The sequence below is a fragment of the Cetorhinus maximus genome, chromosome 9, assembly GCF_964194155.1.
Source record: "Cetorhinus maximus chromosome 9, sCetMax3.hap1.1, whole genome shotgun sequence".
NCBI lineage: Eukaryota > Metazoa > Chordata > Chondrichthyes > Lamniformes > Cetorhinidae > Cetorhinus > Cetorhinus maximus.
In genome coordinates, this window is record NC_135887.1 from 14731690 (window position 1) to 14748704 (window position 17015).

Sequence of the window (17015 nt, forward strand, 5' to 3'; positions counted from 1 at the left end):
CTGAAGATATTAATACATTACTTTCATAGTACATTGAAGCCACAGTGTAAGATCAGGTTCTGATTCCAAACTGTGTTGACTGGGTTTATGGGACCAATTACAGGCTGCACCACCCTATCCTAATAACCAAAGATTAGGTAGATGTAGGAGGGACCAACACATGGAGGGGAAGAGAGAGAAATTGGAAAGGATGGGGCATTCATAAGCCAGTCAGGCTTTGCTTTGGGGTTTTAATATTTGAGGCCTCAGAAAAAACAGCTAATTATACTGCCTCCATAACTTTACATAATTGTAAGATTTGAATTCTAGCCTAAATCAAAGTAAGAGCAGAGTAAATTATGGGTAAAACATGTCCACCTCCTGGTTTTTAATTGGAAATTGAAGTGTATGGTCCTTTAAGAAGCTGAGTGATATTACTAATTATCTTACAAATGCAGGACTCAAGTGCATATCAGTGTCTGCTGAGCTGTTAGCCTGCATAATCTTCTCATTTTAAGCTATTCATCTTGAGTGTGTCTTGGGGTGGAATTCTATTACTTTCAGTTCATGGTGTTATGATCCCAGCTGACGTTACTACTGGACAAGCCTGATCCCAGGGTGGAACCCAGCTTGATAGATCCTAGCTTTTTTGTTTAGATACGTGGAGAGTAGCTACTGAACAGTCACAGAAGTCAGCTGTTGAACTTTTAACAAAAGAATAAAACACTTAACAAAAGATTAACTATATTACAATACTCCCTTACTCCTTCACCCACAATTATACCTTTAAAGATATATACAGATTTGTAAGGGTAACACAGGTTACAAAGGCTATTTTATAATCTCACATTCACAGTAAGTACACAGTCCATATAAACCACTAAGCGACCTGTGGTCAGACACCCCACACTCTGAAACCAAGTGACAGATGCCACCCAAAATAGATGCTATGAATCTCTCCAACTCCCCCCAGATGATTGTCACCCCATGAGGCAACAGTCTCACCAATGTCCATCTTTCACATGAGGGTTTCCAATCTGCACTCTTGAAGAACTTGCTTTGCTCTCAGATACCTTTCGCAAGGTTCCACCTCCAGGGTTTCAAACTCTCCTTCCAATGTTCCTCCCCCCTGGGTCACCATGTGCATTCAAGCTTTCTTCCACACACTCTCTCTGACTCAGCGTGCCAACAGTACACCGCTGCTTCACATGCCTATAGTAAAGAGTTACAGACCTTCAGCTGTCTCTTTGGACCTTCTGACTTCTCACAAGCCGTTCTCACTTTAAATCTGCTTCCTGCAGCTTTCTCCCTTTAAGCTTGAAGCCTTCTCCTCTGCTCCTTTACTTTTAACTTCACTGAACAGGGCCTTTTCCAGGTTCCTGTCCTTCCTTTGACTAGAAGGTCTTCTTGGGACTTTCTCCTGTTCCATTCCCCTGGATTTTGGAGACTTTCTTCTTTAGCTTGGGGACCTGCTATCTGTCCCTTTGCTCCAATGTCTCTCTGATAGCTACTTTCAACTGAATTCAAACTGCTTTCTCTTTAGTTTTTCCGTGTGCGTGGTGGGGGGGGGCTGCCTCTCTGGACCTCTGTTGCTGGGCAACAGTAGTTTTTTCTATTGTGTTTGCTTTAACTTCTCCCCAATAGTCATAAAAATTCATTAGAAATGCAGGTATACAAACAGCTTTAGACCTGCTGTCTCCATTAAAAATGAAACTGGATCCCTTTTAAAGTGAAACTAAAACTCAAGTTGACCTTTTCTTAATACACAAATACAAATCAAACTTAAACTTTAAAGCTAAAACTTATTCCTGACACCCAAAAATGCAACTTACTTAAACTATCGCTATTTCCTAATAGGTGAGTTTCATGAAAATGACATTTCACCCTTAGCCTCCCCATTATATTTGGTAACTTGTATTTGTCCATTGAACTAGTCACAGAAATTTAAGTCTTGTAATCAGAAGCGCAAGTATACCCTTTTGTGATAATGTGATATTAATGATAGCCAATTAACTTCCAACCAAAAATGAACTATTATAGCTGTGGAGTCTCATTCCTCCAGGTTTTGAATTTTTCAGGGAGACTTAAAAATACCAAGGTTTAAATCTTTTTGTCTTACTTTCCCTTTGACTCTTTTCTCTCTCTCAATGTAGCCTTTCTTCCTCTCTATTGCTCTCCGTAGCTGAATTGTACTTTTAATTCACCCTATCTCTCCTTTCTTTCTGTGCTACTTTCTCAATCCGTAAATCATTTAAAAATTGTCCTGTTCACTAAGTTCCCAGATCTCCGTTTCCCTCGCTATGACGTATTCAGCTCGCACTTTCAGCAACTTAATGGACAAACGTTTTTTGAGGAAGGATACAAGGGTAAGTCTAACTAATGGCAGGTTCATTAGATGCCCTTATAGATACAAATTCTAGGTCACACTGGGACAGAGGCCTTGCTTTATCTGCTCAGTTTATGACTTCAAATGAAACAGATTTGGCAGATAGAGCTCCGATTCAAAATTTGACCATTGTTTGAAGAGGAAACTAAAGGCTAATTCAAGTCTTCCAATAGGGGGCACTCATGACACATCAGGCAGCCTAAGTGCCCTCGCAGCGCCCTGTGCTAACAAGCCTCGTTATCCCAGCAAGCAGCCCGTCTTCAGATATAATTAACTACCCTTTCATCCTTAATCATTTACAAGATTCACGCCTGCAATTACAGGTGTGATGCAAACTTGAGTGGAGCATCTAGCCATTTAAGGAAATCACGGCACCAAACAGATTTGTTAAACCAGCAAAACTGCGCACTAAGAACCAACCTTATAGATAAGCATATTAACCGGGGTAGTTTATTCTACAGTATCAAAGGATTAATAATTCAAGAATTCTGGGAAATGAATTGAGCTTTTCGAAAGCTTAAAAGGAACTCAACGATTAATTTATTACACTTCCCTCCAGGTTTACAATAAATGTTACTATGTTGAAAAATGGGAACACGGGAAGTGTGGTTGGGATCCAATTCCGTTCCGGACTCTTTTTCCCCTCGTTTATTTGATATGGAAGCAACCCTCTCCCCTTTTTTTGTAACTGTAATACTTTATCATTAAACGGAACCAAAATACGAAGGTGATCGTCTCACAGGCAACGTGACTGCTGCTTGCTGGTTAACTAATGAAACACAATCCCTTTTAGCTAACAGACAGTCGGTCACGGATCGACCGAGACGGGTCGGTCTGTGTACCTTCCATGGTCTGCTTCGGTTGAGCTTCTTGAAGAGTTCCCGAACTGAAACGTTAGCTCAGTTTCTCTCTCCACAGATGCTGCCTGACCCGAGTGTATCCAAAAATAGAATCGTATGTCTTGACTTAATCGCACAAGGCTCCGGCATATTGATCTCCAATTATTATTTTATGGAACCTACTCACTTGAAAAAGAGTGTAGAAGGCGCATTTCCGATCTGAAGCACCCCCATCGGAGTTTCCAGTCTCAGTTCCATCTCTATGGGGAAGAGTGGAGGGAGGGCGGGCAAATTGGGAAAGTTATTTTCGTACGACAGAACGCTGAAGTTTCTGCACGTGGAGGAAACTTGCTCCCACGACTCCCGTTTAACGATAAATAATTGTTTTTATTGATATCCCCCCCGGGCCCTCAATCTGCAATGCTCCTTCCACTGGGACAACCGCTGAGACGGAGGTTTCGGGTTCCGCAGCACAAATAGAGGAACATGGAAGGGATTCAAGATGCTGGATTTTCTCCGCTCTGTTACTTCCTTATTGACCCTTAGGAAAGGTACAACACTTCCAACGGAGATCTCACAGATGGTGCAAGTAACCAGCTGCAAATAAGCGGCAAGTCCAGAAATGGCTAGCCAAAAAGGTCAAATAAATGGGGGCGCCGGATATTAATCCCTCCCGCTTGCTGCATTCCTATCCTGGATACAATTTGCATACATCGCATTTTTTTATATTTTTGCTAGATTGGTTTCTGCCATCAACACAACAGATTAATTCCCATTTGATTAATCAAATTCCGTCACTATATGTTAACTTGGATTTCAAACAAGAGGTCATTCTTTTAATAATTTACGACATCCTTTCTGGTCATAATGAAAGCCAAGATCCACAAATTAATAGTCCTGGGCAAACATTGATTTCAACGGAAATTGCTCCGATCACAAAATAAATCGCTACTTCTAATAGCATGCAATTAAATTAAGTATGAGATATCACATTGACAGACTGTTACTGTGCAGATGCACTTCGCCTAGAGCCCGAATCGTTCGCAGCTGAGTTTAGACAAATTAAATTCCAACCATTCAGTGGCAATATACCTCATTGGAAATTTAATTTCTTCACATTTAGTTTCGCTAGGCGTGTTGTGCTTGTGTGGCATTTTACGAATGCACATCAGAATTAATAAAGCCTCAGGCGAAATACTCGTGTTTTTTTTAATTATAAATATCCGATTCAGGGATGCAGTTTCTTTCTTATTCCCTCAGCTCCAACTCTCTCCCTCTTCCCAGGCACAAGCCTTCCCTATCCAAGTCTGGGCGGGTAGGCTCTGGCCACCACTTCGCCATTTAGTTATCTATAGTATATGGAGGCGTGCGGCCTTCCCTCCACTTACCCTCACACCAACCCAGATAGTCTCTACTGTACCTCACTGCTGTACCCTTGAGATTGGAGAAACAGTTGGAGTGATGGAGGGAGAATCAAACATACATCCTACCTTAGGAAAGCAATTACTTTAACTGTTTTGTTGCAAAGAAATGGCCTCTTCCCACTTACATTTAAACGCTATTGTTCACAACGCCTTCGTGGTATCCATACTATTACGATGCATTTTTAAAAAAACGCTAATGGCATAAGAGGGCATTCCCTCTGATTATAAAACATCAGCCATAAGCAAAACAAGTTTTATTGATAATTAAGTCAGAAAATCACAATTCAACAAAATAGAACATTAAAATCGGACTGCAGAATTCAGCTACGTTAGGAAACTTCTTGAAACAGAAAAATTGGAAGAAGGTAAGAACCAGCTGTTCCAATATGTAGTGTTGGTTTTATAACGTTGACTTTTAAGTTGTGCTCTGCATTCCTTAAAGATAGAACGCCACCATAACAGCTTTTGTTTAACGTGTCAGTTCTGAAGAAAAGGTCCTTGACCTGAAACGTCAACTTTTGTTTCTCTCTCTACAGAGGCTACCAGACCTGTTGAGTGTGTCCAGCATCGGCAGTATTTTCCTTTTGTGTTTGCTTCTGCAGTTAGTCGCAGTCATAGAACAGAGGCTGAAGTGCTATTGGGAGTTGAGCAAATATAACAGGGCACTTCTGCGCAATACCGAGTTGAACTGAAGGAGGTGCTGTCTTCTGAGACTCCAATTCGCGGTCCAGTCTGGTTGATCCTGTTCCGTGTGTAGAGTTCGTCCACTGGCTGTTTATCTTTGTTGCTCTTTTCAGGAATGTACCGCGCCCAAGTTCGCTGTTGTATTTGTCTATAATATAAAAGCAACTTGTGTGTTTGAGGATAGCCTGAGGACCTGGAGCGACAAAATAACTACTTCAAGAATTTAACCTACTGCGTTGAAACAACAATAATTCCATCCAGTCATTGACTAAATGGCTCAGTGGGCACCACGGGCAAGCTGATATCACCAATGTGTTTAAGCGTTCAGTTGGCGACGTTTTCAAATAGACTTGGCGCACACAATTGAAACCTCAGTCGACATTTGAATTCTGCGATCATAAATGAGATGGAATTAGATTTCTCCGTTAAGCCATGATATTCAGTAAACCGTGAGGGTAAAGTAGCAGACTTCAGAAGCATAGGTTGGCGAAATGGGCAATTGACAGGCGAAATGGATAATTGACAGGCGAAATTTAATGCAGAGAAGTGTAAAGTGGTGCCTTTTAGGGAAAGAACGAAGAGAGGCAATATAAGATGGTACAATTTTAAAGGAGGCGTAGAAACAAAGCTGGGGGTTTCACTTTTTTTGAACGTGGCAGGACAAGTTAATAAGACAGCTAACAAGGCATATGGGATCCTTGCACTCTAACACTGGAGACAATTATTAGTGGCAGAACCACCACAGGGTAGATGGAAAGCTTTTTGAAACTCGTTTTATGATCTGGGAGGGTGGTGGAAAGCAGAGTCAATAATAACTTTCAAAAGGGAACTGGATCTTTACTTGGAAAATAAAATTTTGCAGGGCTACTGGGAAAGAGAAGGGGGGTTTGGAACTAATCAATTAGTTCTTTCAAAGAGCTGGCACAAGCCTTTTTGCTGCAAAAGTCTATGATGGTTCAGGGGTGATCTCACCTAGGTCTTTAAAATGAGAAAGGTGTTCATTAGGGTAGATAGAAAGAAACTATTTGGTGGTAACTCTGGTGTTGGAATCCAGAAAAAGAGGCCATTTGAGTAAAATCAGGAAACAATGTTTCCCAAAAAAGGTGGTAGAAATCTGTAACTTGCTCTCCCAAAGGCTATGGATGCTAGGTTAATCCAAAGATTCAAGACCAAGGGCAACAGATCTTTGCTACATGTGGATATTGAAAGATGTGGAGCAAAGGCAGATAAATGGAATGGAGGTACAAATCTGATTCAATGGCAGAAAAGTCTTGAGGGGATGAATGATCTGTACCTGTTCCTATTATACAATATACTTCCACAGAAAAACATTTAGTACACTTTTACAAATTAATGGTTTAAAGATTCAATGCCATTGCAAAATTTGGGAGAGGGTGTGAAGAGGGGGATAGGTGCATTGTAACTGTACATGGTTAAACCCAATGCAGACCAATCACCTGATCTAGGCCAGCTGTGACATGCATCACTAAATTTAATTATACATTCATGCATCATTCATTATACATTAATTGCAATGGATCAGAATTACCAAGGTTCTAATTATAGTAGTACAAGGCAGACTTAAAGGTGAAAAAGAAATTAAAATGATCATAATGTATTAAGCTGCCTCTACTACATACTCCCTATCAAGGTGCAAGCTAAGGTTTGAAACTGACATATATTCGTGAAGTTAAAAAAGGATTCTGTAACTTAAATGGCTAGATTTCCAAAACTTTTATCTGTATTCATCTACCTGCCACAATAAGGTCATCCAAGATCAGGTTTAGTGTCAGGCTGCTACTCATCGTCCAGTACTAGGCCTGAGGACAGGCTCCAGATCAAACCTGGCCAAAAGCAAAAATCTTTTAAATTATTAATAAAGGCTGGAGCAGAATAAAGAATACAGGAAAGCCAATTCTCTCCTCTCTACTCAGGAATACATTGGTCAATTGCAACACCCCTACCATCCCAGGGCATAGCATGGCTAAATTAGCAAAGGCCTAGGATGAAACCCAAGAATCTTTTTGGTCTATTTAGTTCAGCTAATCACCAAATAAATTTAAAGAACCATTGGAGAAATTCCTTAATTGGAGTTTTCGATCACAAACAAATTGATCATTAATATTTTACCTTTCCATGTTACAAATTGATCAAAAGAGCTGGTACAAAATCAAGACAATTCTTTTTGGGTGCTGCACTCACTATCATTTGGTACAATGAATGCCAGGCTCTTTGCTAGACTTCATTGCCCCGTTAAAACAGATTTACAATTAATATAATTTTGTTACGTTTGTTTCAATAGTGGGTGACTTGAGAATTGGCTTGGCGGAATTACTGAATTCAACCTAGGCTGGGGATGGGAATTGAATTACTTTAAGTAGTATCCATGGTTAATTAGGTTCAACAAATGTTAATTTGGTTAACCTCAGTGTCAAGCTCTGTAACTTATCAAGGCAGTTTTCTAATAAAAAACAAAATAGCAAAAAAAGGAAAATGTGTAATACTTTCACATCAGCACCTATTCACATGAAAATTACTGGCTTGGGGGGTTTAGAAAGAAAGGAACACCAGATGAAGCTTTATATCTGAACATTCGTTCATAAAATCCATTAGGTAGTTGGCTTTCATGATTGGGATCAGTATTTTCAAAGTCTGGTAAAAAAGCAAATTTCAGCTACCAGCATCAATGAGGTAATATGTAAAACGAGATGTATTTTTATTGGAGAAATGATAGAGGGCAGGGTAATTTCATAAGAACTATAGCTCAAAAGAAATTGATTATGTGGATACAAGTAGTATGTTTTATCTTGGAACAGGCATAAAACTCTAAATATAAAATAAACAAATGCCAAGTGAGAATTTAGAAAATAACGCTTCTATCCTGCCCCAAAAGTGATGAAATTGATTATCAAAAGTAAGAAGCCAGCTCTTTTGTTGCCCGAGTTAACATCCAATTAGGAACTGATTGATGGTCATAAGTAATCATGAGATAAATTAAATACTGTAGGGAACAGTATTTATCTCTATAAATCTTAGGACTTTGGAATTGTCATCTGTGGAAAGTAACTGGTCAGGTCTCCATGATGGATGTTTTGCACAACTGTCCTTTGGGTGTTGGGAAGAAAATTTTGTTGAATTTTCCCCATATAGAGAAATCCATTGACCAGTGGAAGAAGGGAGCTTGGTGGTTTGAATGGCCTTTTCCTCTTTCATATTTTCTCTTCCTTTAGTAAAACAATGTACAGAAATCTCAGCACACTGCTTTATGAACACTCATCTCTTACTTTGTTATTTTCCATCTCTCTCAACTTAGTAAATTAAACGCAGCTCTATGGATAAGTGCATTTGTGAATATAAATGACAATGGGAATTCCTATTCTAGTGTCAGTCAAAACGTTTAGATCTGTAGCTATCAAGCTGCCCCATCATACAGAATGTAGCCATGTCCAATACAAGCTGAACAATAGTAACTAACATTTCATCATTATCTATTTAGAGAAATGAAGCCCAAGTACAAAAGTACCAATCCACACCACTACTTACATGTTCGTATCCATCTCAGCGTTTGTTGATACTTGAGTCCGTAGCAACGTGTAGTAACTTTCATTCTCAGGTTACATTTAACATGTGCATGCCATTTTCATTTATGTTTTAATACTAAGGTTCAGTTTTATTTCTTTAACGATATCTCTCTTTATGTCACTATATTACTCAATGTCTTGTTTGTGAATTGTGTAACTGCAAGTGGCTAATATTGAGTAAGCCCCAAATATGCCATTCAAAAGCAAATCGAACACAGTGCCAAAAATAATTCTAGTCACTGGAAGGGAAAAATCTATGTACTCAAAAATAATTCACCTAAATGAAAATTCAGTTAGCTGACTGAATTGCAAAAGGTTATTTTTGGATTACAGTTTTTTTTTTGAAAGAACTGGGGAGAAGAAAATTCAGTTGTTAGTACACCATAACCTCTTGAGTCTGGAACACTTGGGACAAAGTCATTTCTGACTTTTGGAATTTTCTGGATTATAGAATGATGTTGGAATGTCTAACCAGAGGTGTGTGAACTGGTAAAAATCACAGATATAAATATCCCTAAGGGGAGGTGATGCGTTGGAGGTATTGTTGCTGGACCAGTAATCTAGAGACCTAGGGTAATGCATTGGACCCAGGTTTGAATTCCACCACGGCAGATGGTGGAATTTGAATTCAATAAAAATCTAATGATGACCATGAAACCATTGTCGATTGTTGTAAAAACCAATCTGGTTCACCAATGTCTGTTAAGGGATCTTAAATGCCCTCTAAAATGGCCTAGCAGTTGTACAAAGTCTCTAGAAAGGAATAAAACCGGACGGACCACCCGGCATCGACCTAGGCACAGGAAACGACAATGGCAAACTCAGCCCTGTCGACCCTGCAATGTCCTCCTTACTAACATCTGGGGGCTACTACCAAAATTGGGAGAGCTGTCTCACAGACAGTCAAGCAAGAGCCTGACATAGTCATCCTCATGGAATCATCTCTTACAGATAATGTTTCAGACACCACCATCATCATCCCTGGGTATGTCAGAAGGGGTGGTGGCACAGTGGTATACAGTTGGGAAGGAGTTGCCCTGGGAGTCCTCAACATCGATTCCGGACCCCGTGAAGTCTCATGGCATCAAACATGGAACACAAAAGAAAAAGGGAAACCTCCTGCTGATTACTGCCCTCCCTCAACTGATGAATCAGTGCTCCATGTTGAACACCACTTGGAGGAAGCACTGAGGGTGGCGAGGGAGCAGAATGAACTCTGGGCGGGGGACTTCAATGTCCATCACCAAGGGTGGCTCGGTAGCACCACTACTGACTGAGCTGGCCGAATCCTAAAGGACCCAGCTGCTAGACTGCGTTTATGGCAGGTGGTGAGGGAACGAACAAGAGGGAATAACATGCATGACCTCAACCTCACCAACCTGCCTGCCGCAGATGTATCTGTCCATGACAGTATCAGTAGGAGTGACCACTGCACACAGTTCGTCATGGAGACAAAGTCCTGCCTTCACATTGAGGATGCCCTCCATTGTGTTGTGTGGCACTACCACCTTGCTAAATGGGATAGATTTCAAACAGATCTAGCAACTCAAGACTGGGCAACCATGAGGCGTTGTGGGCCATCAGCAGCAGCAGAATTGTACTCAAACACAATCTGTAACCTCATGGCCCAGCATATCCCCACTCTACCATTACCACCAAGGCAGAGATCAACCCTGGTTCAATGAAGAGTGCAGAAAAGCATGCCAGGATCAGCAGCAGGCATACCTAAAAATGAAGTGTCAACCTGGTGAAGCTATAACACAGGACTACTTGCGTGCCAAACAGCATAAGCAGTAAGTGATAGACAGAGCTAAGCGATCCCACAGCCAACGGGTCAGATCTAAGCTCTGCAAACCTGCCACATCCAGTTGTGAATGGTGGTGGACAATTGAACAACTCACTGGAGGAGGCGGCTCCACAAATATCCCCATCTTCAATGATGGGGGAGCCCAGCACATCAGTGCAAAAGATAAGGCTGAAGCATTTGCTACAATCTTCAGCCAGAAGTGCCGAGTGGACGATCCATCTCGGCCTCCTCCGAGGTCCCCAGCATCACAAATCGCAAAGGCTATGGGCCCTGACAGTATTTCGGCAATAGTACTGAAGACGTGCTCCAGATCTTGCCGCGCTCGTGGAAAATTGCCCAGGTATGTCCTGTACACAAAAACCAGGACAAATCCAACCTGGCCAATTACCGCCCCTTCAGTCTACTCTCGATCACCTGTAAATTAATTGAAGGGGTCATCAACAGTACTATCAAGCGGCACTTGCTTAGCATTAACCTGCTCACTGATGCCCAGTTTGGGTTCCGCCACGGCCACTGAGCTCCTGACCTCATTACAGCCTTGGTTCAAACATGGAAAAAGACCTGAACTCCCGAGGTGAGGGGAGAGTGACTGCCCTTGACTTTAAGGCCGCATTTGACACACTGTGGCATCAGGGAGCCCTAGCAAAACTGGAGTCAATGGGAATCAGCGGAAAACGCTCCACTGGTTGGAGTCATACCTAGCACAAAGGAAGATGGTTGTGGTTGTTGGAGGTCAGTCATCTCAGCTCTAGGATATCACTGCAGGAGTTCCTCAGGGTAGTGTCCTGGGCGCAAGCATCTTCAGCTGCTTCATCAATGATCTTCCTTCCATCATAACGTCAGAAGTGGGGGTGTTTGCTGATGATTGCACAATGTTCAGCACCATTTACAACTCCTCAGATACTGAAGTAGTCCATGTCCAAATAAATCAAGACCTGAACAATATCCAGGCTTGGGCTGACAAGTGGCAAGTAACATTCGCACCGCACAAATGCCAGGCAATGACCATCTCCAACAAGAGAGAATCTAACCATTGCCTCTTGATGTTCAATGGCATTACCATCACTGAATCCTTCACTATCAACATCCTGGGGGGTTACCATTGACCAGAAACTGAACTGGTCTAGCCATATAAATACTGTGGCCACAAGAGCAGGTCAGATGCTAGGAATCCTGCGACAAGTAACTAACCTGACTCCCCAAAGCCTGTCCACTATCTCAAAGACACAAGTCAGGAATGTGAATGAATACTCCCTTGCTTGGAGGAGTGCAGTTCCCACAACACTCGAAGCTCGACACCATTCAGGAAAAGCAGCCCACTTGATTGGTATCACATCCACAAACATTCACTCCCTCCACCACCGATGCACAGTAGCAGCAGTGTGTACTATCTACAGGATGCACTGAAGGAATTCACCAAGGCTCCTTCGACAGTATCTTCCAAACCCATGACCACCACCATCTAGAAGGACAAGGACAGCAGATAGATGGGAACACCACCACCTGGAAGTTCCCCTCCAAGGCACTCACCATTCTGACTTGGAAATATATTGCTGTTCCTTCACTGTCGCTGGGTCAAAATCCTGGAACTCCTTTCCTAACAGCACTGTGGGTGTACCTACACCACATGGACTGCAGTGGTTCAAGAAGGCAGCTCACCATCACCTTCTCAAGGGCAACTAGGGAAGGGAATAAATGCTGGCTCAGCCAGCGAAACCCACATCCCGTGAATTAATTAAAAAAAATTACCTGAAACATAAAACAGTAATAAAACATTATAAAGCAGTAATAAAAATTGTTTTACTTATCCAACTGGTGTTTATTCCATGTTTCCACTCCAAGAGCCAGAGAGAGAAATAGAGAGAGATAAAGATGGACAGAGATTGACCGAGGGAGACTGAAAGAGAGAGATGGAGAAAGGTAGCAAGAGAAACTGAGATATAAGAAGTAGACTGACAAAGAGAGGAGAGAGAAATAGAGTGGCTTTCTAACTATGTGCTGTGTTTTCCCATGCTATACAGTAACTGCATCACCCCATCACCCATTTTCTACCCTCGGTCCCAAGATCAGGTGAGCCCATGCCTTCTTGATGTGTTGCAGGGCATGTACAGTCGAGCGGCAAGTCCAGGAGTTGCTTGGGTATGCTCAAAAAATTTTTGGACAACTGGTTTTTCTGGATTTCCAGACTGGAGTGATTATAGTGCAATGCTTTTGTGAGCAAAGCTCTAATTCAGTTATAGAAAAGGGTGCACAAAGTTTGGAATATTCAAATAAAGCAAGAAAAATGATATGTTTGTGTTCTTTCACCACATAACTAATTGCATAAGACAACTAAACTCAAGAAATATGTTTTCACTCAAAGGTGCAGGGTGAGATTCAATGGCTAGGTACAGAAATCACGAATCAGAAAGGGAAACTTAATAATTTAAGAGGACTTGTGTCCAAATATTCAATGACAAACTCACTAGTAGCACACTGATTTTCTTTTAAATGTCACATTTAATGAATTTCCACCACTGTACTTCAAATCTACATTGTACAAAGTGACCGGCAAATGTGTCACATAGGACGATGAACCTCAGGTGAAGTCTTGAAACTGGTTTCTCAGCAGGCTCTCAGAACTTTTTTGCCCCCGTTTACTGAAAACAGAAATCTTCAAATACAAGCCTTTAAAACTTCATTTATTATTCAAGCTCTGGAGGCTTAATAACCTTGTATTTTTTAAAAATTCATAAACCTCTTCATTGTTTCTAATTGAAATTGATGCAATTTTCAGCATGACGATTCTTTGTCACAGCAAGCCAGTACTTCATTTAAGTTAAAGTTTTAAAAGGAAAAAAAAATTAGGGATCTAACTGAAATCTGTGCACACCTTTGCTCTGGGTCACTCGCAGCAAGAGTCCAATGCTAAATACAGATATGAACTACAGTTATTTAACAGTCAAGTACTAATGACCGAGCCTGGGGTCATATTCTCAGCTTTGAACACAATTGTGTATTTAAGACAATCCATAAAGGTTCCTTCGTACATGTGAAAAAATTTTTTTTTTTTTTTAAATATAAAAGCTGGAAGGGACATTCAAGTTTTAAATCCCCACGCTGAATTGTTTTTAAAAAAAACGTGGAGGTAAACAAACCAAGTTGTATACTCCTGGAGGTAGAGCCTTCAATTTCTGTTCATATATACATATACACAGAATAGTTCAGTGTTCCAGTAGATAAGGATTTGTCAGAAAGGATATTAAAACTGCACTACTGTGACGTTTCAGATCAACACTTCCACACAGTTCTGCCTAAAGACACAAGACACAATTAACATAATCGCCTATGTGCTGCTTTTTTTCCTGTTACACTGTCCAGTGCTGAAAATAACTTCCACGGAATATTTCACAGACCTAAAATGTGCAAGCTAATTCCTCTATACAGTAATGTCAAGACTTTTAAAATCTACCCAACACTGGACTTATATACACAAGTGATGTGGGATGATGCATGCTTGAGGTTTGACTGCAGAAATAAAACAAAATGTTTCTAAAAATTGGTTAAATATAATTAAGGGACTGGGGAAACATAAATTACTTTGTGTGATAAATCCACACTCACTCCATCTCTTTCTAATCACAATGTTTTACAAACAACAGCAAACCACTGTCACAGCTCTGAAGAGAAGCTAAAGAATTGATCTGTCAGGTGACATGCCCATTTCATTAAACAGCCTTATCAACCAACGTGACTTCATGATTGGTCGGCATAAACTTTGTATTCTTAGCCAGTCTCAGTTCCAAGTGTCTTCAGGAATGGGTCAGCGTTGATTCCTTAGAGATCCTGTACATGCCTGTTCCATGTCCCACTTCAACGTCAAGACACCCAGTTCATTTTAGTGCAGCTTTTGTTTTTCCAAAGCCAAAAACGAAGGCTGCACATGGTTCCATAAATACATACAAACTGTGCAGCTCTTGCTAAAGCTGCTTTATTTCAAAGCACAACCACCAATTTTATCCCTAAAAAATACAAGTCCAGCATATTCCTAAAAGTATATTCTTTACAATTATCAGTGGTTTATTTTAACTTTTAAAAATTTTATAAGTAAAATTACACACTTGTCCCGACATAAATGGTACTGCAAATTTTAGACTCTAGTGAGAACCTAAAATGTTTGTCATCAGTAGTTTCTTCCACTTACTCCCATACCAGTGGAGATGGGGGCATCTCAGAGGGCTGAGCTACTGTGGAGCTGTTAAAGGGCAAACAAAAAACATAATCAGAGCAATATAAACCATTTCAGGCTTTACAGTGAAAATTCAGTGGTATATAAATTTAAAATGTATCCAAATTCATTTCATATTGCTCATTTCCAACTGGCCATTAAACAGAATAGTTCTCAAACTGGGGCCTGTGGTCGCCTCAGGATTCAGTGGCTGCAAACTGATCAGCCTTATGGATGGATGATGTGAACACTGTGGTCAAGATTAGCTGAATAGCGGAGGCTGGAGGCGAGCTTGGTGCGAGCTGGGAGTAGAGTGCAGCAAACATTACACCCATCTCACCAATAGTTTTAAGCAAACACCTGTTTTCTTAAAAGCAACATTAAAACACTCTTCATATACTTATTATGAGTAATATGTAGTATAATCTAGATGGATGGTGATTGCTAATTCATTTGAAAGGGATCCTTCAATCCAAAAAGTTTGAAAATGGCTGAAATACAGTATTATTGTAAAATGTCTCACACTGACCTTAATTTTATTGACCTTTGAATGAAATTGATTAACTAACGACAGATTTATTGCATTTTAAGTGACTAATGGGCAATTCAACAACAGAACCCATTCCAAAACATTATACCTCATTGGAATAATGAAAATCAAGCTAACTGAAAATCAGTTATCAACTGCAGTCACACTGGATGGATTGCAATTAACTTAATATATTGAATGGAATCATAAATAATATGGAGAATGACAATGGTGCAATATTTTGCTATAAACTGAAAAACCATAAAAACTAATGCAACTGAGGTGCGTGAGCAAAATTTTGCTAAACCTTCAAATTGAAGAGAACGTTTGGCTTGACTTCTAACCCAGTCACGAAGTTTTAGAAGAAAACACACACTTGTCCATTACAAGTAAATTATTCCTTCTTTATCAGCAACTAGACTTGCAATATCTTCTGTACTCTGCAAAGGATAAGTATTTAAATCTAATACAAGGTTGGCTGTCGACATTAGGTACTTGATGTCAAATGCAGATTTCAAAATAAATCATTTGTTACTATGTGCAAGGCCGGAAATTGGTTTGCAAGACTCTAATGCTGAACATTAAACAGCAGAATAAGTATTCAAACCTCAGTGTGCACTTAACTCAGCTAGGGCTATGCGGTAAGTACGTAATTAGCCTCAGTTCTGAGAGTTGGGGAGGGTTCCTACCCCTGGCCACTATGCACAGATCCCTGATCCCCACTGGAAGTATGCATTGATGAAGATGGGTCAAGGAAAGGCCAGAGCTTGAGTGTGATGCCTTCCACAAACAGCTAGTCAACACTGATGATCAGATATAAATAGTAGTCACTGGGGCAGGTATCGGAGAATATACCTGGTACACATATCCAAGCAAGAATAGTTCAAAAAATAATTTTCTCCTCCCAAGAGTGGAATTTCTACAAATGAACAACTCTGAATCCATACTTTGAACATTACCTAATATTATCGATGTATATACCTCAGTACATTTTCTATTCTGCTCCCCCTGCACTTGCCCCCACCCCCCAACAAAAATGGTAGAGTTGGCAAAAAAAACTTGGTGACATTCATACTTTTTGTACAGAAAGTATCTTCTAAAACACTTTGATAATTCAAAAACAGAAACAAATTAAAAGGTCAGTTTTTCAGCAGAAGTCCAAGTGACTTTAGGTTATAGATTTGGAATACAATATGGATTCAGATCTTGTTTGCAAATTTGTCTAAAGTCTGTTTATATTTAGCATGGTTTGAAAACATCCTAAAAGATTCTTGTTTGTATTACAAGTTAAAGCGTCTACAAATTATTTAATTTCACAAGGATATGCAATTTCCATTGTTTAGGATAAAGATAAACACATCATTCCAATTTTATTAAAAATAAAAGGAACATTAGCTTCTTGATTAATTTGCTTAACCTTTAAGCATACAAGATTGGTACCTCTCAGGACTGAATTAGATTCAATACCTGCTCATAACTCATCTAGATGTTTCTGCCATTTTTTAGTGATTATTCCACACCAAACTGATACAAGTCATTATTAATACTATAAAATCTAAAATACTCTGACAAAATGTCT

The 17015-nt window shown here is 40.2% G+C and overlaps 2 protein-coding genes and 1 long non-coding RNA gene across 7 annotated transcripts in view; 1 reads left to right on the forward strand and 2 right to left on the reverse strand.

Moving 5' to 3' along the window:
- tmem97 (transmembrane protein 97) overlaps positions 1–7769 on the reverse strand; it is a 38493-nt gene extending 30724 nt beyond the window's left edge. Inside the window, exons 1-2 of the mRNA XM_078548107.1 lie at positions 5177–7769; positions 3392–3464 (exon numbers count right to left, since the gene is read on the reverse strand). Coding sequence (XP_078404233.1) covers positions 3392–3464; positions 5177–5244 — 141 coding nt within the window. The 5' untranslated portion in view covers positions 5245–7769. The remainder of the gene's footprint in view (positions 1–3391; positions 3465–5176) is intronic.
- On the forward strand, positions 3377–5539 carry LOC144684394 (uncharacterized). Its single transcript, XR_013577495.1, has 2 exons — positions 3377–3842; positions 5165–5539. It is a non-coding gene; the product is annotated as an uncharacterized LOC144684394 (long non-coding RNA).
- A 5410-nt stretch (positions 7770–13179) lies between the features above and the next one.
- The window catches only part of nlk2 (nemo-like kinase, type 2), a 211650-nt gene continuing 207814 nt past the window's right edge, over positions 13180–17015 (reverse strand). For 4 of the 5 annotated variants that reach the window (XM_078548113.1, XM_078548111.1, XM_078548110.1 and 1 more), the window contains one exon: positions 13180–14934. In XM_078548113.1, coding sequence (XP_078404239.1) covers positions 14880–14934 — 55 coding nt within the window. In that variant the 3' untranslated portion in view covers positions 13180–14879. Of the gene's footprint in view, positions 14935–15668; positions 15877–17015 lie in introns of those variants that run through there. The other variant, XM_078548112.1, reaches the window with a different exon arrangement.